Raw genomic sequence first — 23,508 nt, forward strand, 5'->3', positions numbered from 1 at the left:
GACTAGGGAATGGAGGAGACCTACACAAGATTCTAGAAGACATATATAAGTAATTCGTGGGAAGGATAAACCTGCACAAGCAAAGCGGTAAATTCCCGATACGAAAAGAATTATGACAGGGAGGTACCATCTCGCCAAAACTATTCAGAGCTTGTCTCGAACGGGAAGGGGTTCAAAATCTTTAGTGACAAAAACATAGGATGAAGGATGGAGGCGGTATATTTTTAGTAATTTGAGGTTTGCGGACGATATAGTCTTCCTGGGCGAGACTGCAGAACACTTGCAAACAACGCTCGAGGAAATACAACAACAAAGATAGGCTGTTGGGTTGCAAAAAATATACTTAAACATAAGTAATGATAAATAGGCCTTCGCCAAGCGCCCTCATTCAGCTTAGGAAACATAACGCTAGAACAAGTGCAAGAATACGCCTACCTTGGACAGAAGCAGCACTGTTTCAGTGGTAATTGTAGCCACGGGAAAAAAAAATACGTACCGTCAGGTTTCTACAGGTACCTACAAATACGTACCTGCAGGTACTTACGTACCTACAGGTACGTGCCTGCCGTACCTGTAGGGCAGGTACGGGCTGAGGTGTACTGGGAAATCACTCCGGAATAACGAAAAAGTAGGGTACCACCTGTTTTTGAAAAGAATCGTAGGCAGTGAATGGGTGCTGCCGGCGATCACGCAAGGAGTGAGAAGTTGGCGCCTTACTTTAAAACTAAAAAGGAAAGTTAGCCCTGCTCAACGATTTATGGAATAAAGAATGACAGGGGTAGCACTCAGGGATACAAAACTAGCTACCTAGATAGGAAAACAAGCTATAGTAGGAGATAACATTGTTTAAATAAACACAAAGGAATGAACTTGGGCTTGCCAAGTAGTCAGACGAACCGACCACGGGTGAACAATTACACTAACACAGTCGATACCATTTGATAGATCTATATGAAGGGGACGGCCTCTAATCCGATGGAGGGATGATATTCGAATTTGGGCTTCAATTGTGCACTCGAGCAGCGGAGATCAGGAGTGGTTGGATGTCAATAGGAGAGGCCTTTTTTCTGCAGTGGACCTGAGCAGGCTGACGATGATGATGATGATGGTCGTGATATTGATGGTCGTCTCACTTTAATACTTTCTTTGTGGGTCAAACAAATTCACAAGTTCCAAGCTAAGGTTCTTTGCCTTCTTCACGCTCCGCAAACCGGCCAGATGTTCCACGGGTTAAATTGCAGTCCTTGGGTGGCATCCCGCGAAACGACCACCACCTGCCTTATGGCAGCGACAGCATGTGTGCGTGTTCACAGGAGACTGTACACAATTCATCTAGACTCGCTGAACGACACCGCCTCGTATTTTTGACCCCGACCATGTTCTATTATTTGTTACAGTTTCGCCAGCTGCACGTCTTGGGTGCTGAACCATCACCTTTCCGGAGCCTGAGTTCACTGATAACGCTTGCAGCAAAATACCTCGATCCTTAATACAACCAAAACCAACTGTATGGTTTTTAAACCAAACAATAAACGATATTGCACGGACATTTGCGCAAAATATGGAGGTATTTCACTTGAACAGGCTACGCAGTTAGAATTTGTAGCCGTAGGGTTTTCTGAAGACCTATATTATACTGTTCACGTTAACAAGCTTAAAACTGATTCATCCGGCGTAATTGCGTGTATTTATAAAATACAGAACCTGGTACCTACCTGGCTGAAACGGGTACTATATAACTCTTTTTTTTATTCCAAATGAAGTTAGGGAATGTTGGTTTGGGGTGCTAGTACGGTCTCTAACTATAAATTATCCTGCAAATGAAAATGCTACGTAGAGTTGAGAATTGTAAGGGGGACCTACGCAATTCAAGCATGTTGAAAGTAAACCCAGCCTATATTTTAGACCTATGCAATGAATACACAACAATAAGACTCACAAAATGCCAACTGGAAATGCAAGTACATATGCACATAATCATACAAAAAGGAATATATCACCAATACGGAAAACCTACGTTGGACAAACCACACAGTATCAAACCAATAAACTGCTAAATCATTTGACGTGAACGTAAATTTTCACCAATCTTTGCCTAGGACATTTCTGTCCATTAGGGCCCCTCCTAGATAATGTGATCACACGCTCCAACTACTATGCAATAATTACAAAATCTGCAACTTTCTATACTTATGTTTCCAGCAATGCAAGCGAGGTGGTGAAGGTAGGAGATATCGGCGGCTGCGGTATGGTGAGGGGAAGACCTGCTCCTCCTTGACAGAATTTGCAGAGCTGCCTTGGAGTCTGTAAATATACTCCACTGACGCGGCTGGTGGCGTAAGACGTAAACAATCGCTTCTTTAAGGGCATATAGCTCAGCCGCTGTAGATGATGTTGGTCGCTCCAGACGAAATGAAAACATTTCACCCGTAAGTGGCACGTACATTCCAGATGAAGAGCTTTGCGGGGATGACGATCCATCCGTAAATATGTGTGTTCTAGCCGAATGCATTTTATACATGTATTCTAGCACAATATGTAGTATTTCAGTATGGGACATTGTCTTCTTGGGGCCAATTCCAGGGATGCGACATTGAATCTGTAAAGGAGTAACGTTCCAAGGAGGGAAATTTCGAGGCATTATTTGTTTCGGCTGGTTTGGAATTAACAGGGGTATTCTGCCAATTGCTTGGGCGAATCCAGAGCTCGAGCAGCTTGAGGATACGCGACCCAAAAAGTGATTGCTTGAGTGAAGCCGATGCCTCAGGTGCACACGGAGAGTCTCCTGTTTTCTAATCACGTCAAAAGGCAAGCAACGTGCCTCCGCAAGGGTTCCGACGCTATAAAATGGCAATGGATACCTGGCCACAGTGGTATTATTGGAAACCAAAAAGCCGATTAAGCGGCCCGTATGGGCCTTAACCACCGCAAATACCGCAAAGTGTACTTTACAAAAACAGACGCTTTCACCATGGCCCATCGCTTTGCAGTAAGTGAAAGAAACCGGCTATGGCGCAGCAACGAACCCAATAATGAAGTATTTTTGCACGCGATTGACCCTGATTTGACATCAAAACTTCCTAGAGAGCTCCCTCGTAGGCTGGAGACATTATATATATCATCGCCTACGACTGAACTCGGCCTACACCAACAGTTACCTCTTTCGCCTCGGACTGACGACCAACCCTTACTGTGATAACTGTTCTTCCATAGAAACCGTCGAACATATCTTATTAGAATGTGTGGCCTACTTGGCACCAAGATCCCGTTTTTTTGAAGATATTGAACGCCTAGATCAAGGGCCGGTAACTTTGAAGACCATCTTAGGATCATGGACTAGCCCATCGAAGCAGCGTCAGGCCCTGAAGAGTTTGTTTTCATATTTGGAGGACATAGGCCACATTTCAAAATTGTAAATTCTGTAACACAATCTAAAAAATAGTCCGCCAAGCCCGCCAAACCACGCCAGTGTTTTTTTTTTTTTGCTTCTTCGTTTTTTTTTTCTCTCTCTTTTTTTTTTTTTTTTTCTCTTTTCTGCCCACCTCTCTCTAGGGCCTGTTCTCCCTACATCCCCGACCCCTAGCAGAGAAGCATGTAGGTGATCACAAACGCCGGCAAAACTCTCTGCTTTTTCAATAAAGAGCCTTCTCTCTCTCTCTCTATACTTATGTTGCATGCGCCAATTTAATGAGTGGGTCATGTTCTCTAACGAATAAAATCTTGCCTCTGAATACGGTATTATTTCCGGATTCGTGTACAATCTGTACTATATTTGGATTGTATTTCCCTATTATGACATTATTTTTGTGATGTTAGCTTTCATGTACAGAACCTCAAATCTGAACTATTCATTATGTTCGGAATGTACGTATTAAATGTTGTAAAAGCACCGCGGCTCCATGAAGCGTTTATTGCCTTTAACCTCGGTGTCCTCTTAGGCACCCTCTGAGAAAAATATTTAGAAGAAGTTAAAATTACTCCAATGCTCTTGCACCTACAACGTTATACGTGATTGAGCTTCTGTTGACAACAGGAACATTCTTTTAAATACTTTTCAAGTAATAAAAACACTTAATATGTCCCGTAAGCAATGTCACTTTCATCGATTTACAATATAAACATACTTACCAACAGGTTTCTACCACCTATATTATCTTCAGCACTCTATTTCTGATTCTTTTTAGATGAAATGATGTCACTTGATTTGGTTCTTTATTAATTTTTGGACAACATTTTAGTCATATCCATAATATCTCGCACTGTACCTATATCTGCAATAACTGAAGATTTATTATATTTGGTAAAATGTGAACTGATGTGAAGAGAGACTGCTGAAAAGGGCGCCTGGGAAACCCATGCTCACCAGTCTTGAGGAATCCGTCCTCATCGAAGATGGCCGCTGTTTCCTCCGGCATGTCGAGATAGCCCTTGAAGCACATAGGTCCTTTGACGCGAATCTCTCCGCATTCTCCAGGACCAAGCTTACGTCCCGTTTTGATATCGACCACCTTTTAAAAAATAAAAAAGAAGAAGCTTGCTCCGTGCTAAGAAGGTGTAGATTTGGCTTGGCATTTAAGGACCGTTGTTCTGCGTCAAAATCATTAGTTCCAACCTTATTCCTAATTTAGGCTTACGTCTTATAGTATACATCATTAAGTTTGCAAGAGGCAGTGCAAAAAATTTGTCAAAAAGATGACTTGCGAAATCTTCATGCCCTTCCTAATAATAACGACACATCAGCATGACTGCAGCAAGCAACAAAAGATGTACACAAGTACAGTACTTGCCAAAAAGGGAGAGCGTTTTACCAGCAGAGTCACTTAAGCTCTTGGTTGCCTCCCCCCAATGAATAGAAAAATTGTTAAGAAAATGCCGCGGGCACGTAAGCGTGCGTATTGTGATGTTTCTTGTAACATGTTACGTACGCACGTGGTGGTTAGCCAGGAATTTGGCGTAGGAAGCGGTAATGTGGCATCTACACAAATCTGTAAAATAGAAATCTAAGAATTTTAATTACTAAGAGCACAATGACAAGAGACTATTGGTTGCGCCATCAATAGACAGAATCCCGCGCAATATCTGTTGTCTGGTCCTGAAGTGACATGCAACACTCATAACTAGGAGACTTCGCTACTTGGCACCACCGCCAAAGGGATCTTTCTGTTTGAATGGCCAGCGACTTGGCATGCTTAGTTGTGTGTTCTTCTTCTCCTCCCTTCGGGTTCTTCGTGCAGGTTCACTTTTAAAGAAGCCTCTTCACGAGAAAACATCTCTTTCTTGTGACCTTTGGTAAGGGCAGAACTCTCTTCCATGCTGTGCAGCGCAAACAGGCGAAATGGGCGACCAAAGAATATCCGAACGTCCGAAGAAGAGGCGGCTTGTCAGGAAGCGTGCCACGCTGCAAGGCGAGAGTGCAATTGTGACGACAAGGCGACGACCCCGAACGGGTGTATGCAAGTGTGTGTTTGAGCGAAGGGCGTCTCCGACAAAGCGAACCCGCCTACCGAGTCATGCACAACTTTCGGCACCAGGTCCTTCGATACCTGGGAGGCGTGAACGGCAGCTTTCAGTAAGAATTCCTGGACATCGAGTTCGGGCACAGCTCCCGTGTTTGCGACCGCCTTTGGTTTGACGTAAACCTATCTGCCATGGGCTCCGTGCGCAACGGAAATAAGTAGGAGGTGGCCTTGCAAAGTTTTACGCGGATCTTTCCAACACGTTGAAAATCACGAAGACATGAATGTGTGCGAGACGGCCGGGACTCACTGCTGAAAGCAGTCTGCCCTAGTTCAGTGCCACAAGCGGCTTCGCGTATCCTCCCAAGCCCGCTTCTCTGCCACGCGTAAGCGAGATCGAAGAGTAGATGGTCTCTACCCACATCCCGTTGATAAACATCCTGTTTATGACGGCATACGCGGCCAAGTGATCAACATGTCCATCGATGTCCAGAACCGTGTAGAGCCTTCCTCGCAGCGTACCCGACGACGCGGCCATCGAGGTTCACCTCAAACAATACATCCTGAATCCTAGTCAGGCCTGTCCGCAAGGCCGCAGTTGTCCGGAAGAGCTCCCGCAGTGACTTATAATGTGCTCGTCGAGTTTCCCTTAGTGAGACGAAAACAGCTCTGCTGTGCAATCAGGCTTGCACCGTTGTGCAAGATGGCTTGGATTTTATATAAAATACTGCTTTACCAAGTGTCCAGCAGCAATGCAAAATTGCCTATGAAGATAAACTCAAAGGTTTTGCCTTGAGAGGTTTTTTGACAGAAATAGGCTGTAATGAGTGCATCAACATAGAAGTAAAACACGCCGCCAATAGTTCTTTTATCGGTCTCCCGGCATGATAGGCGCGCTGGTGGATGTTCGGGGAATTCAAAGAAAAGCCCGGCCCAGGCAAAGTTGTGATAACAAAGGAGATACACACTTTGATACCAAAAGAAAGACGTATGGCCCTACTAAATTAGTAAAAAATTAGGCGCGCTCACCCCAGGCCATTTACAGATGGAACTGTTGACGTAACGGGAATCTATTTTGGTATTTTTTCAGCTACCATAATATAGCGGATTGTTAAAAACAATTGAAAAATTAAAAAGAAATAAAAAAAAAACCGGCACATGTGCTACATCGGCGTGCGAGGTTAATGATCAAGTTTAGACAACCTACGTGACGGACTAGTATGATGTCTTGCCCGCGTTGTTCCTTCTTTCCCCTGCATATGGCACATGTGTACGATGATATGGGTCCCTCTTTGGAATGCAATTTTTCTAGTCTGTGCTTTCTTCAATGCGGGCCTAAATCATATTTTCCCGGATACCCCCCTGGGAGGGCACCTTTCAACTCAGCCTGGATTTGTTTGGGGATCTGAAAAGTGGTGTGACACTTCTTGTGAATTATTCCGATTTACAGGAGCGTTTTTTCAATATCCAGAACTTGCGTAATGGTATAGTGACAGTATCGTACATCGAGGGTGTTAGTTTCACTGTTCTGATAATTTTTGGTTAATATCGTTGCACACCCAGTTCAAACAAATTACCCTTCCAAAATGCACACATACACACACACGCAAACGCACGCATGGAAACACACACACACACACACACACAGACCCACACACACACGCACGTACACACACATACACACGCACGCGCGCATGTACTCACGTGCGCAGGCACGCACACACACGCACACACTCGCGCACGCACGCACACGCACACACGCATGCACACACACACACATACACACACACACACACACACACAAACGACCCAAGAATGATTAAGAAACAAGTATGACATGTTGCCTTCACGCGTTGAAGAAGTAATGGCTACTCAGACGCGTTTCGAATTCGACGGAACAGTGGCTCACTAGCAACAGCTGCGACGTGAGAAGTGTAGAAGTGGACTGATAATAATTCGATGTTGTTGACTGAACGGACCCGGTAAAAAGAGGCGATTACGAATAAATCCCTCCTTACGTAATGATGAGCTGTATGGACTGCAGTAATTTCCCTATTATAATTCACCCCATGAGGTTTAGTTAACGTCGTCGGCAGTTTAAATGAGATGGTGGAGAAGCTAAATGCTGCTCCAGTTTAGGAAGGAATGGCAGTTTTACGGGATGAGGCTCTCAAGGCTGACGCCCTAGACTTACTCTTTAGGTTCACCGTAAACGGCCTACAATGATATTCGTGCATGATTGTTCGTTCGACTTCAGTACTTCGATGAGAATTCTATCCTACCATTATTTGGTTATCAGTAAAAATATAGTTAATCTGGTTACCAGTATGGTAACCAGTAATTTGGTTACCAAGGCAAACCATACTCCAGTTAGCACCTACCTTCATTTCCACGCAAGCCGCCGGCTTGCCAGAAGACAGCATATCCCACTGGGTACCTCGTGTGTAGGCCACAGCTCCGCCACTTTCAGTTGTTCCGTAAGCTGCAAGGTCATGAACGTTTGTGAATAGGGTGGAAAGTGCCTACTTGAGAAGGTGTAATCGAAGTAAATAATTGCGGCTCATGGCGTGGTGGACGTATATTGATTTTACTATTCCGGTATTCATTGTGTAGACTAAATTGACGGCTACCGACCTTTCCTTTATCGACCTTCCTTTATCGACCCAACCCTTGACGGCTACTCAAGGGTTGGGTCGATAAAGGAAATACCATGCCCCTTGTTGTCATAACATATAACCCCGAAAAGAAGACGATACTCCACACAAATTACTTACAAGCCAAATAAGCAATACATAGCAAATTAATTTCTGAGGGTTGACCTGTATTGCCAGGAGAACGGCTTGATGGGCGTCGTGGTTACGGCCTGAAAAGATAACGAATACCACAATAAAAGCGACACATGTCGAAAAAGTCGACCCGACCAAAGTGTACCTGTCCGTGTGCTGTTTCACGTGTGTGTGTTTTTTTTTCGCGTGTCGTGCCTTGTTCTTCGTGGTTCTGGTTAGCGTTACAGGAAAAGGGAAGGAAATACATTGGAGATATTTTGAGCTCGGCAGGGGCTCACCTGCATACAACCCAGTGCAGGGAAAGGGAGCAAGATGGGGAGTGACAGGATAAAGTGGAGAGAGACAGACAGAGAGAGAGAGAGAAACGTATAAAGAGAGTGGTCAGTCCTAGAAAGCCGTCAGTCTGGGTACATCAGTCAATCACTGCATTCTTGGCTACAGCCGCTGCGTGAGGCCTGTCCTCTCCAGGTAATGGAGCAGATGAGTGAAGACTTCCCGTTTGGATGCCCAGGCCCCTTCGTGAACAGAAGGCCCTCCATGCCGGTGGTGGTAAGGCCTCGACGCTGGAGCGCTCGGTGGAGCTCTGCTCTTTGGCCCAGCGGGGAGGGCAGAAGCAGAGTAGGTGCTCGAGCGTCTCTGGTTCCGGACAGTCCACCCATGTAGGGGAGTCTTTAAGCCCGTGTTTGTGCAGGCACTCCGCCACATTGCAGCAGTCGAGCCGCATGCCGAGAAGCAGGCAGCGGGCGCACCTGCTGATGCATGCGGGCAGCGGCTGTGGCGCCAGGCCACTCACCACCGGAAGGCCGGGGTGAATCGTCTGCACCATGCGGGAAAGGATGGTGCGGGCGTCATCGAAGGAGGTCACGTCTTCGGAAACTTGGGTGCCCTCACTGTGGGTCTCCCTGGCTCGGGCGTCGGCGTCTTTGTGCCCCGCATGCCACTGTGGCCCAGCAGCCAGTGGAGCCGCAGGTCGCAGCCGCGGGAGGCCAGTGCGCAGCTTGGCGGCAAGGGAGCGCCCCGGTTAGCCGCTGCTGTTGGTGGCTGGTCGGGCGCGTGCAGACGCAGCAGGGCAGTCCTGGAGTCCGTGAAGATGACCGCCCCGGGGGGGTTCTGGGGCCCCCTCTCGAGGAGGAGGTCGACGGCCACGTGCAGCGTTCCAGCTCCCCTCGTGTGGAGGAAGTGGGGAAGGGCAAGTGGCAGCTTTGGCTGGCTCCCAGCTAAGGCACCACGCACGCAGCCACTCCCTCGCACGTGCTGTGCCTGATGGAGCCGTACGGGAAGAGATGCAGGTAGCTGCTCAGCTCATCATGCAGCAGGGTGGCCGCCTCGTGGTGGATGTCCTGGGGCGGTGTGGCCCGTTTGTTGCGGACCCGGCGGAGGGTCCTGGCAATCTGCAGCGCTTCCCCGGTGTCTGGTGGCGGCAGCTCCAGGCGGAGTTGGTTAGGCATCTCTATGCCCTCCTCGAAGATAGTGAGCAGTGCTCCCAAGGGCGAATTGGGCTGGCTACGGAACCTCTGCAGGAGTGCAGCCCCGTCGCGTGCTGCCAGCAGGCGCTGGATGTGCCGCAGCCCCATCTTCAATGCCCGCATCTCGATGGGGAGGTAGCCGCCTCGGTGTAAATGCCAGCCACGGGGGACGTGGGAAAGAAGCGCAGGTAAAGGTGGATGGCGCGGCGCTGGTCGATCCCCAGCTCCTGCCAGCGTTGAGTTCCCAGGTAGGCGAGTGGAAGTGCCTACAGCACAGATGCGGAGGCCATGCCATGGAACACGCGCTCCGTGGTGTGAGTAGCCATTGCCTCGAACCAGAACCTGCGGCGCCCCTTCGAGCAACCATGCGTTGCGTTCCCGGAGGGCCTTGGCAGCTGGCAGGCATGTGAGCCGGCAGTCAATGAGCAGCCCGAGGTACTTCACAGTCAGCGGCCAGGGAAGAGGCCGTCCGTTGAGTGTGATGGGCGGTGTTGCCCGTCGAGCCCACTACCCTCTCAGAGCCTCCTGAAGGCACGCTTTGACTGTGTGGCAGTCTTTGGTGGGGCCATGGGTCAAGTGTGCCACGTCGTAAGCGTACACCGCCCCCTCCACTGGGTGTCGCAAGCCTGGAGGGCTGCAGTCCGGGAGAGGATTGAGCACCAAGTTGAAATGAAACGGTCTCAGCACGCTCCCCGGGGGCACTCCGGAGCGGACGTCTCGAGGACTGCTGGTCGCCCGGTGGACCTTTACCCGCAGTGTCCGGGCACGCAGGAACACCCGGATGTAGCCTCCGATGCGCCCGACAATGCGCATGCCATACAATGCATTGAAAAACAAACACTTTTCACAATAAATGTCCAAGAAGGTTTTTAGGTGCGCTACAAAAATAGCGAAGTTTGAAGTGAGATTGTAAGTGACGTAGAGGTCGCACTTCTCATTAGAAATATAGTTTTGTATTGTTTTCAGATATCGAAATGATTGGCAGTTTTCTGAGTGACTGTGGTATTTATACTCTATAAAGTGTTTATCCTGCTCTTTTCTTGTACACTCTAATAAATATGGATTAATGAAACTCTAATCAAGAGTTCAATTCGGATGACATCGATCTAAGTTATTGTGCCCCTGAATGAAATGCTTTCTGATGTGATCAATAAATGAGAAGCTTTAGATAATACATAGTACCCGCCATGGCTGCTCAGTGGCCAAGACGTTGCGCCGCTGAGCGCGAGGTCGAGGTTTTGATTCCCGCCGCGGCTGCCGCTTTTTTCATGGGGGTGAAAAGCAAAAAATTCCCGTGCGTACGAGATTTCGGCGCACGTTAGGGATCCCCATGTGGTCAAAATTCATGGGTAGCCAGTCACTATGGAGCGCCTCATCGCCTGACAGGTTAATTCATCAATCAATCAATCAATCAATCAATCAATCAATCAATCAATCAATCAATCAATCAATCAATCAATCAATCAATCAATCAATCAATCAATCAATCAATCAATCAATCAATCAATCAATCAATCAAACGATCAATCAATCAAGAATACATAGTGATGGCTTATGCGCTTTAAAGGTTTCCCTAAACACACTGTTTTAGGACATTATCGGAATTTATAAGGACTTCTGACGACCATGATAATACTTGTGAAAGCCTTATCCTAAAAATTTGAGTCCGGACGAAAGGCTGTGTACTTTCTCAAGGGTTTCGGGAACGCATCCCAGGTAGTCGGCTGTCACTTACGTAATTTTTTTAACTAGCCGACCCAAGTAGAAGTCCGCGAGCGTTGAATTAGGGCCCTACGGTGGCTGTGGTAGACTAGACTAACATAACATTTTATGCTGCCTGGTTACAAACCATACACACGCTGCAAACAAAACTTCACCTTATTTACTGCTGGGCTGTAAAACTTCGGGATCTTTTTTTCAGTTTAGCCATCTCCATTAACAAAGCTTTGTGGGGGTGAAAGCATTTATAGTTTGGGGCTTTGCAGTTTGTGAAGAAAGAACACTTGCAAACATTCCCCTGCTCCCCTGCTGTCTAAGAAAACTGGACACTTTTCTAGTGGAGCGAGTGTCTTCAAGAGATCTTTGGGATACAATTCATCAATGTGTAATGCAAAGCCTACCATTTTAAAAGCTTTCTTGTTAGTGCCACCACGTGATGGCAGCAGTTAGAATGTTAATTAGAAAAATGTTTCATTTCCCGCTAATACTTGTTCAGCGGCTACTGACAGAATTACGCCAATAATTTTTATATTGATTCTTCAATACACGGCAAAATTTACGCAGTTATTGTTACAACGTAGTTTTGTTACATAAACGAACAAAACATTTCAGAATCATCAGCATCGTCATCATTATCACCAGCCTAATTTCAACATATCAGAATATAAAGAATCGTCCACTCCATTGGAAATATTTTTCGCACAAACACCCCACAGGCTCTTTGTACGCAAATCGTATCCGTAATATGCACTTACTGTGCATGATGTTACAGTTGGGGAACATGCGAGCGAGGGCCTTCATCACCGGCTCAGGAATTGAACTCGTTCCACTGAGCATTGAACGGACGCTGCTGACGTCATGTGAAGCCACTATGTTCTGGCGAAGAAGCTGCTGAATGTGTGTGGGGTAAAATCCAACACTAGTTACCTGAAAAAGGTAGCATACAGTCGTTCAAAGAAAATTGCATTTGTCAATAATTCTTTGTGTGAAAATAGGGCTGACTCGAAATTTTTTATCACCCAAGGCGCGGTAAAGAGATTTATGGTCACCTGAAATGCGCGACAGGCATTCATATTTTGTGTTTAGAACTTATGTTTCCTAGACAAGGCGTCAAGGTTAGAGCGTGAAAGCTCCCCAGTGTAAAATGATCACCCGACATCGAGAGAAACTTTACTACACAATTCTTTCTAGCGAATATCTTCATCCCCGTCTCATCTACGCCGTCGAGTGAATAACCCTTCAAATCGGAAGCACACTCCTTTTTCCGTTCTCGGTAGAGTTGTGAAAAATTTCTAATTGAGCGTGATCATTTAATCCGGTTTCTAACTTTAGGCACATTAGAACAACACAGGTTGATTATTTTTCACTGTATCAAGACGTAGCCGGTAGTTATGACTTTCAATAAATAGTTCTGCAAAAATGCTTAGAATGGCAGCTTTAGAAATTCACACCTACTCTTGAGGTTTTCTAAACTGCAATTATGGTGGTACCAAAATACAAGCAAACAGCCCCTGCGCTGGGAACTGCACAGCGACAATGCTTATATTTCTATAATCGCGATCGTATAATCGCAAAGCGAAGGAATAAAATCTGGTTGTTGCCTCACCTTGTACTTGGGTATCTGTGCAAGCACCGTTGCCAAATCGAACGTGGCAAGCAAGACAACACGAGCGTGTTGGGTCAGCATTACGAAGAATATGTAGTTTGGCGCGTAATGAAGCAACGGCAAGTACAAGAGCAACACGTCATCCTTTCTGAAGCTCTTGTTCTTGTAGCTGGAAAAATTTCACGCAAGAGAATTATGACCGCAGACAGCGGTAATTCCAGAGCAAGAATTCGCCATAGGAGCGGTGAGGTCAGTCGTCAAGCAACTGGGACACTGGGAATCATTAGTAATATTCTATTCTCGCGTACGTAATGGTTCGCGAGCTCTGGCGCGACGGAAACGCACAGAAAAAGAGAGGAATGGCGCAGCTCCTCCCAGAATTTAAAGGTATAAAATCTTTTTTTAGTTACAAAACCTATGGGTAACTTGGATACAAAAATTTTTCAGCAAATTAAATAAAGGAATTCTTTTGAATCTCTGTGGCTCAAGCTAAGGTTGTAAAGTTCAGGGCTAAAGACTCTACCTCTGGGTCTCAAAGTGCACACCGCGGGCTCCTTTATTCAGTTGCTCATGTCAACTGCGGGAGTGTTTACAGGTAACCAATTGATCAGAGTAGATTATACAGGAGTGTTTGGTTAATACACACATGCGAGAGGATTGTAGTCAACCGTAAATTATCAGAAAGAGTAATCGTATTTCTTTCTCGACTTCCAGTGTTTATATAGTTTAGCGTATTGACATTTAACGTCAAAATCCAGCTTGCTATCCAGAAGGCTAGTTTTGCAGGTCCGGAGTAGTGGAGAGAGCGTTAAGATCCTGCGGTGTTGGACAGCCTAGGAGCGAAACTATGCACTGGAAAATTGTAACACTGCGATGGTAACTCGGATAAATGCCGCTGACCTACACTGTTAGGAATTCGTTTGGCGACAAATGTTATACAAAGGGTCTGCCGATGCCATCACAATGTCTAGGGTTTACATAAACTATTCACCTCTGCGATTTCTAGTGACGCATTTTATGTGGCTCAACATACCAGAAACAGTAGATATCGGTGGCATTCTGAGCGGGAGCATGTTCAGGAATCGCAGGAAGAAATCAATTACAATTGAAAATTTGATAGCCTGGCGATGCCATTGAACTACTTTCTTTTGCCTTCCAACAGTTTTTTTTTTTGCGTGGAGTTGCATGGTGAGCGTGACAAAATACACCTTAAAACCGCGCATAATGGATACGTAGCTTGGGATGGCCAACTGTTCAGCAGCACTCATGATTTGTTCAAGGGTATTGCTAGTGGGCAAGGGCACACTTTCAAGCTTATTAAAAGGCGGGAAAGTACGTGAACAATACCAGTTGCCACCTCGTTGCTCTGCTATGCCTACGCCAGGGGTGAAATCGCAAGTCTAAGTGTTCTCAGCAATGACGATGGTGCGGATAGTTTGTAAAGACCGCTTAATCGCATACGATTGCCTAAATTACCGTCGATCAGGTGCTGGAACTTAATAGCTAGAACGCCTTGAGGACGATATCAAAATTTTGATAATACGACATTTTTTTACGACATAATACGACATTTTATAATACGACAGCACGCCAAGTGTCCAGATTATCTGGCCTGGTTCCAGATGCACGATTTAAGAGACAATTTTTGGGCCACAGGTTCGGGCCCTCAAGGTGTTGAAAAGCCTCGTCGGCCAAGGCAACATGGAAGGCAGAATACGAGGAATAGCGCGTATTCAGTCGGTTGCAGGCTAATGCTTCCACCTCGAACCTACAAAGGCGCCCTTGCAGTTGCCCCGTCGTAGTGTCCGATGTCGGGGTCATGGTTCCACCAACGACAATTTATTGGTCGCACCAACACGAAAAAAGGTGGGGCTGCAGAGTTTACGAAGCAACGGTGTCCGAAGCGGTGTCCGAAGCAACGCCTGGATCTTGCAGCTCTAGCGATTGCGGGAACCCTCGGGTCCAGTCTACCCGCTCTCTCTGCAGGTATTGTTGGCTCGACGAGTGGACGACAAAGGCCGGGATGTCCGCCCCTTGCTGGTGGGTGCTGGACCGCGGCTTGCCACGTGATTCGGGAAAGCATGCATCCCAGTCAGCGCACTGTGTAGCGACGAGATTTGTCGCTGAAGTGCCTTAACAACGCCCGTTTGTGTTTCGGAGGCCGCGGCATCCTGCCTTCGTACACGCTCGTTCTCCGGCCGCAGCTGGACTCCTGGGTCGGTGAGGAAAGAGATCTCCTCTAGTGCGCTGCCAAGGAGCTTACGCAGGAAAAATGGCTCCTCTTCAAGATCAACCGGCTGGGTAGCCGTCGCGTCCGCAGGAGAGGACCAGGGAGGTGATAGTGCAGCCAAAGAACGCTCACTGTAGTCGTTTGTAGGCATAACTTTGACAATCGAGGAGCTGCAATCACACCTGTTTCAGATGAACCGACGGCTCCTAGACTTCAACTGCAGCATCTCCTCATCAGGCCATGTTATGCACGTAATGTGAGCGCGGGGTTTGCATTGACATCAGTGAAAGAAACCTTGGTACAACGTGAATGTCGGAGCACTGCAGAGTTCATTCGTCCTTTCGTGGCGCCATCTTGCTCGGCCAAGATATACCTGCAAGGTTGTATTCTCTGACCAAATTCAGTGCATTTATGGCAACTTTGGTGAGCACAACCGGTTTTATACATAGTGACCTGAGCAAGCTGTAAGCCACCGCGAGGAAGCTTCTGCAAGAAACGTGGCGCCAGTTATGGTGATGACCCGGAAAGCCTTGCAGAGCTTGCCATCGATTAGTGTTTCCTTCGCTAAATAACATTCGGTTTTTGTGCATGAATGACGGCGTTTCTAAGAGACGTGAATCTGTTGAAGCTGACTTATACAAGTTTAAGCCTTCCTGGGTTCTTTTGCGCGTGCCCAGATGAGCTTCACTTTAAGCTTCTCGACGTAAAGCAAACACAATATAGTTTAGGAATGTTTACAAGAACGGAAATGCTCGAAAATAAAGATCGCCAGTTTAGCACGCAGGTATGGTAGCAGTGTTGGTTACTTGCGCATGTACAAGTTTGTATAGCTGAGAAGCGGGACTAAACTGAACGAAATATTCTGGCTGCTGTCGGGTAATATACGTGCTGCATTGACGGGAGCGAAGCGAAAGTGGTGAGGTTTGTAATTAAATTTAGCACCATGTTACGGTGTGGGCGAGTCTACAAGCAATTTTTAGGCACTATGGCTCCGAATGTCGCTGGTTTTTATAAGCATGTCGCTACCTATAAAGACAGTCGTGGTGATGAGGAACCTAAGTTACGCGCAGGGTGAAACGTTTGATTGTAGGAAACAGGTCATTGAGAGGCAGCGGCACAACTTCACATCATATCATCACTAGTAAATAAGGCGATATTTATTGCATTTATTGGATGGTTTCTAGCATAGTTGACAATTGTCTAGCTGCAGGTGGCGACTGTTTTGTTCAGAGATAATTTAAGTCAGTGAAGCTTTAGCTGGTAAAATCTATCAGTGTGCTCTCAGTACCTTCCGTGCGAAGTGTCTGAAAGCTTCAAAACAACTTTCAAAATCAACAGTATGTGCATTCTGTCGAAAAATAACTTTGTAGTGATATACCTAACTCATAACCACACACCAAAACATGAAACATTTCCCGCACATGAAGCACTGCCTGTGTGATTTGAATGGCGGTGTAGAATAAACTCCGGCTACAATATAAAACACCTCCGTAGAAGAAATAGTTTCATGCATGAAGTGTGCTAAATTCGTGTGCTTGATAGCCGCGTTTGAGCATGCATGCCAAGAAAGGTTTGTAAAAGTGAAGAAAACTCTCACCTCAAGGTAACTACAGCGGCGATGAAGTTACGGTGGGTTATGAGGCCGGCTTTTGGTAGCCCGGTGGAACCACTGGTCTGTGCGATCATTAACACGTCATTGGGGTCAATACCAGATGGCCGCTGGAATTCGCTTCGAGGGGAATCCTTCAGCTTAGAGAACTTCACCATGCCATCATAGTATCCAGCAACCACAAGAGTCTGCACCGAAAAATTTTAACAAAATATGAATTGTTTATTGTGGTATGGCCATCCGTTATCTGTTGCGCAAGTTGTAGCAGCGCACTGAAAAAATTTTAGTTAGCACAGTTTGTAGTTGAGATCTTTATGCTGCCCTTGCGTGCATGTATTACAATGGTAATGTCTCTATTTAGAAAAAAACGTCTTCAAAGAGGAGCTTGAGCTGGTTCAAAGAAGATTAAAATTATTAACCAAGTACCTATTCAACCAGAGGTACTTGAAAAGATGCAGCCATTATAATAGGCTTATAAAACAATCAGTACTTAGAACTTTTATAATAGGCTGAGTGCCATTGTCAAGATAACTTTAGGTGGGACCACAATTAGTCCTACATAGACAGGTGCCCTACGCAAAATTACCCGCGGACACACAAACATTGATTAAGATAACTTACTGATAAGGAACAGTTTGATCAATAAATGTGTTTACCTGTACGTTATGGGATTCTTTCGAAGCTTGCATCGCTTTTTCCGCGCAGTACATGTCACAGAAGAGCATCTTAGGCTTTGTCATATTCAACACCCGTTCAATCTCCGCTGCGAATGAAACGTTTCCGAAATTACCACAAAGAACTCATTTACGCACTGGTTGAAGCTATTAAACCCCGCATGATGGAGCACCTATTTATCTGCAGCTTTTCACATAGGTTCCTGAAAGTAGATAGGTAATTTCCTGCTCTTAAGAAATTACTTTTTAAGCTTTGAATAATTTGGTATTCAGTAATTCAAGCTAATGCGCTAAGAGGGTAATTAAGGCTATGTTCAGACTACCGATGGAAAAGCCATATCCTGATCTATGGACGATCTATGGACATAAAAAACGGCGTGTTACGCAGTTCGGTTGGCTGAGGCATGAAATGACGTTATTCTTTAAATGTATTACGAGAGTTGCGACAACAGTCTGAACACGGCCTCAGGAATGCTGAATGAGTTTGAAGCAATACCACGTACAGTCCCCAAAAAATGCTACTCTAAAAACAATCACGATACTCAAACTTCAAATATCACTCATCGTGGTGAGCTAGCTCGGATTACTCCTCTGCAAATGCAGTTTGCTCCGTCGCTCAAAATACAGCGTAAACTTTGCATTTTCTTTCCATATCTCCGAAACATTTTATGGTTCTATGCTGTACGATGGGTATCAAAGCACCTCAAGAAAAAAAGAGAGGCACCAGAAATGACTCGGGGACAATGAAACTTCTCGCCTTGTTTCGCACCTAAGAAGCAGAATGTGAGGCGAAATGAAAACGGCCGCATCGAGCTGCCACCTGCACGTCTGCGCACCATGTATGGCGGCACGCAGATACGGTTTTCAGTGAAGAGGCCAACAAGAAGAGTACTTTTATTGAAGGAGTAGTTGTGGGTTTTCTTAGAGAGAGGCCTACCGGAGTGGCAGTTTCGCTTCTGATAGCATAAACCAACCCATTGGGTATGTGCGTAGTATGTTTTGGCCCGCTGTAACCTCGGCCACCCGCAGTTTAGTTGAAATGACTCCCGCACCGAGCACCGGGCGTATGGGTAGGGTTTCAGACTGCGGGGAGGAGACTCGCCTATCGAAACTGCTTGTGCAAGATCGTGCTCATCATCAGAACCTTATCTCGTTCTGACCCCAAATCACTCGTTATTTCACATTCACACCCCTTGAAAAATAATCCCGCAGTTCAGCAGAGGCGATGATGCCAACACTTTTGGCTAAGTGTATGCGCACATGTGTCAGTAGGCCATGCCTATCAAAGCGTTGGCACTGACTGGACCCTCATGTTCGACGAGGCTAGTCAAGTGCACTGCCTCCTGCATACCATGTAGTTGTGCCTGTGTTTTGGGCATGCGACCACAGTAAAAACCCTCCGAAATCCCCTGTTTTACTGCAGTCATTCTAAGCTAGCTGGTATTAAGGTTCCTGGCGCATACTACACATGCTGAGTGTAACTTCAAGCCTTTGACTCTGGCGTACAGACAGCGATGTAGTCCGCACCTATGCCATTTACAAGCCTGCGGTTTTGGCACTAGTGTCAAGATGCTAACAAGGGTTGTGATAACTAGATCCATTTTTGTAACATGCCGCGATGTTGAAGAACGCGAGCCCATTCTGTGAGATTCTAATATACTTTACTCTCGGGGCCGTTCACGCACCTCATTTGAGAACCGCGAAGGAACCCGCACACATCGGATGCTTTTGTAGGACACTCCAAGAGAAGCTTCCCAACTACGAACCGCTGAGTTCATGCCAGGTTTTCTCGTAGCGAACATTCCGAAATTAAATTTTGTTATGTCAGCAAGGAGCATGGTGCTTGCCTTTTTGTGTGCTAAGCCTCAAATTAAGAGGGCCAAAAAGCTGCGACATGTTCTCTAATGGGTAACAAAGATTGTGCTCCTGCATTGTTTTTAACTGCTCAATTTCGGTTTAAAATTAATTGTAATACATGCACCAACAGTCATTGAGCACGCCCGGACATCAAGCTGCAGACCTCAGTTCAAACCACGAAAACAGGCTGAGTTAACGGATGCGTTATTTTTCAATATATTCGAACGGGCGGTACCATCTCTTGTGATACAACACAAACCTTGGAAGGAGACGCCTTCCGTGGGAGTTATTGTCATGCTTTGTCCACACCCAGTTATAGCAACACTCGATATATTGACATCGGCGTTGGTGGTTACCCCCTTCCAACCTTGTAAAAGTGCCCATTTAGCGCTGTTCTAAAAAAAACCTGCCAGCCAGTCTCCAAGATCAGTGCGGGTAAATTAGAGGGGCAAGTTTGAGAGCCAATGAGGCTTACAGTCTGAAAACTAAACGCCTTCTTCTGCCACAAGGACTTTGGCAAACAACTTCGCTAACGGAAGCATCCACAGTATCCCAAGAGGTAAATTCTGAGGTTCTTTTGACGGAGAGTTGAAAGACACTTCATGATGGGCAGGTGAAAGACATCTCAGTTGCCACCGGCACAGAACCCTCTATGGTTTACCGCCAGCATGTTGAAAGCCTACTTAGCCTGCCGGACTCGTGAGCAGCATGAAATAGTCCGAGTAGCAGGACATGGAGAAAAATCACCTGAAGAATCAACTTGTACTTTTTGCGCCATTTAGGCGATTCCCCCAGCGGTTCAGGGGCTTCATCAAAGGAATGGAAAACTGCGCGATCAGCTGTGTTCAACTGCCACAAGGCTTTGCAAATTTCCCAATGCGCAATACAGCATTGCAAATTACCCACAGCTGACGCTCGCACCTGAAAACTTTTGTCGTCACTAATCGCCTCACCTCGTCGCTACTATTAGCCGTGACTCCAAAGTCACTGATGATGTCGTTATTGAGAAAAGGGCGACCGCTGCCAACAAAACAATGGCAAGATTTGAAATTTTGTGAATTTTATGACATAAGCGAGTAGGGCAAAATCAGCCATGATCTATATTATTTTAACCACCCACGCCGCGATGTGATCTAAAATACCGTTACGTTGTAATCTGCAAACAAACGTCCTGGACAAGGCAGCCCTTGAAACAGATACTCGACGACGACATCGTCTAGCTGCCTACCAGCCTTTTCCGTCTGGAAACAGCCTGGTCCTAGAATGGCGGCACCTTAGAAATTGAGCCCAGTATGGGGAGCTGAATGTGATAGCCAGAACAGGCGAACATTTCAATCCACCCAAACAGGAGTTTGTGAGCGACTTCTGCATGCTTCATAAGGTTCGTACACCGCGTGAAAACGTTTACAGGGAAGTTGAACTTCATGAGTGCGACAAAAAACGGCATAGCATATTACGAAAGACTAAGCACAGGTCACTGAAAGTCAAAGCAAAAATAAAGTGTTTCGTTTTATTTACAAATATCAATTATCGTTTGTCTTGGTCACGTAGCTGAGTCTTATCCTTTGAATTTCTCGAGTTGTGAATGTCCAGGAATTTTCTGATGGCGTCACAACGCGGATGAACTTTGTTCGAGCTCACCCGCCGCCAAGCCTGCTCATCATAGGTACCCTAATGGGTTCATTGCTTATCTGAGCTTCTATGAGTACATTGGCATGATTCCGAGCATATAATACAACTATTTTTTTAGCGATAGATCGATTTATGTGCAATAGACGTAGTATTTTCGTCGCACATAGTAAAGTAACGATTTTGCAATAGATATGGCCCTCCTACATTGGTCCATACTTGCGGCCGCATTACAAGCCACACGTATAAAATTGACGTTTTCTAGACTAGACACCGTGTCCTATGAACCAACAACAATAAAGTGTAGGCCGCTTTCAAAATTTTCCTTTTAAGCAGTCATTCATAAGGGTCGATAGGAACCAAATAAAATGTTTTATCTGTCGCCCAGGGGCCCACGTATCACGCTGCGCGCCAGCTGTCACTGATCTTGTGTTTTTGTTTAAAACTAATATGAATGTAGTCTTTTATTTCTAAGCGTAATTAGCTGTCTGTATAGCTTCATACGTAGATCACGTGATTGGGTTCTAACTATAATTCTCCGATTTCACTCGTGTATTCAAAATAGTTTCGATGAAATTTTTGACCTATTGAAACAAAACAATTCGTACTTCAATTCTTGGTGTTGCGCCAGTGAGGCGAGCACTTACTTTGTTTCAGCGTGGCCTTAACGCAAGCAATCTTCGCCCCGGCGAACATAGCTCCGACCATGGCAGTCACAAGATCGATGCTGTTGACCGCGGCAAATGCCACCGTGTCCCCAGCTTGAAGCCCAAGTTTTTGGAATCCTCCAGCCACGCGTTCCCAAACGTCCAATAGATGGGCATAAGTGTAGCTTTGTCCTGTAGCGCCGTCCGTCTATTGGCAGTAGAAAATGTCGAGAACCGTTGTGAAGGACAAGGAATTACTCAATGGGTACCGCCATGCCACGTTGTTATTTCTTGCTGCATCATGGCAAACCACGTAGAAAGTTTATGACTGATACAAAAGAAACTCATCAATTGTGACGACCCTATTCAGACACTCGAGCACCCACTATGATATAAGGAAGCAACAACAGCGGGTTGGCCTAGCAGGCCCGGCGTCTCGCGGGTGACACTTTCCCTGATTGGTGAAGCGAGGGAATAAAGGGAACATCATTGCTTGAATTAAACCGTTTTTAAGCAATGGTCACTTCCAGTAGGATGACGTAGCCTTCTACTAGTAGTCATATTACCGTATTTTTATCTACTTCACTATAAAATACGCCTTTTAATAAAATATTGCCACACTACAATGTAGTGACAAAGCAAAAGCAACGTCTGAAAAAATGTCTGTTTTTGTTGAACAGGAGGCAACGTTTTGCATGCCGTCTACCACTGTGTCTTTTGATGTTGGAGACGTCAACATTTCAAAAGAGCACACTCCTCGCCAACATCGTTTACAGAAGAGTTACGGCTTTACACACAATACCGTTGGGAAAGTAGAAGAGTCACTATTCCAAAGGCATTCCACAAACAAGTCAGCCTATTTAACGCCCACGGGCTACAGTACATTTCGACAAAGTCGCGTTCTTGGCAAGGACTGCCGCATTTTAGTTTAAAATATTTTGGTGATGTGCACACCTGATCCGCCTGTATTCTGTGGGATGCAAGAATGATGAATAACAGACGTTTCCTTAGCGTCCATGTCAAGGTGAAACGCCGCTCTCTTCCTGTGAAAAATATGCACTAAATTCTGGTATGCTATTTACCCGGAAATATGGCAGAAAAGATAATAAGAAATTTTTTTGAAGAAAACAGCCAAACGGTTACCTCTTCTTGTAATCTGCCACCCCAAACTGGACGGAGCACGATAGTATTTCCGCAATGCGGCACGTTCAAAACCTTGGTCACCTAGCTTGCTATACAATGGTGCTCCTCTCCCCGAGCTTCCTTCTGAATGTGGCTTTGATGTGGGCCTCCACCATCCGGACGTATATTTCGGGACAAAATAAAAAGCCTTGAGCAGCGCACGGGCTATGCGACAGCGTTGGAGTTAGTGAGAGGTGTATCCGGTACGTCCTACAAGCGTGTACATTTTACACAAATTAGCCGTGCCAAATCCCAGAAACTTGTATACAAGCGTACACAAATTAGCTCTACTTGTTGTGTTTGGGCAGCTACCGCAAATTATTGGCACATGTGGGCTTCACCACTCATCACAGGAAACCCTTTGTTTAAAGCACTCTTGCCGTGGGAAAACAGGGTCTATTACATGTGCCTTGTATGTTTCAAAAAGTAGAAGCGAGTGCCGCTGGAGGGAACCCCAAGACTCACATCAGCGGCGGTAACTTTCTGAGAGAACCAAGAAGAAAAAATTAATTTGGATATACGGAAACGCTTGTAATTTTCGTTTCTATCTTTTTCCTACGGCTTAATAGTGCTAATTGTGGACTTAAACTGAAAAGGAACATACAAGAACAGCCCGATCCGCAGGACGATTCATCGTCCTGTCTGTG

At 45.9% G+C, this 23,508-nt stretch overlaps 1 protein-coding gene across 1 annotated transcript in view; it reads right to left on the minus strand.

The window, feature by feature from the left end:
• LOC144157746 (uncharacterized) overlaps positions 1–23,508 on the minus strand; it is a 46,786-nt gene that overhangs the window by 8,644 nt on the left and 14,634 nt on the right. The window contains exons 3-9 of the mRNA XM_077688518.1: positions 21,680–21,887; positions 17,529–17,635; positions 16,861–17,060; positions 13,034–13,202; positions 12,183–12,354; positions 7,838–7,938; positions 4,364–4,508 (exon numbers count right to left, since the gene is read on the minus strand). Coding sequence (XP_077544644.1) covers positions 4,364–4,508; positions 7,838–7,938; positions 12,183–12,354; positions 13,034–13,202; positions 16,861–17,060; positions 17,529–17,635; positions 21,680–21,887 — 1,102 coding nt within the window. The remainder of the gene's footprint in view (positions 1–4,363; positions 4,509–7,837; positions 7,939–12,182; positions 12,355–13,033; positions 13,203–16,860; positions 17,061–17,528; positions 17,636–21,679; positions 21,888–23,508) is intronic.

The sequence above is a fragment of the Haemaphysalis longicornis genome, unplaced genomic scaffold (genome assembly GCF_048455015.1).
Source record: "Haemaphysalis longicornis isolate Haplotype H1 unplaced genomic scaffold, Haemaphysalis longicornis Haplotype H1 scaffold_10, whole genome shotgun sequence".
Taxonomy (NCBI): Eukaryota; Metazoa; Arthropoda; class Arachnida; order Ixodida; family Ixodidae; genus Haemaphysalis; species Haemaphysalis longicornis.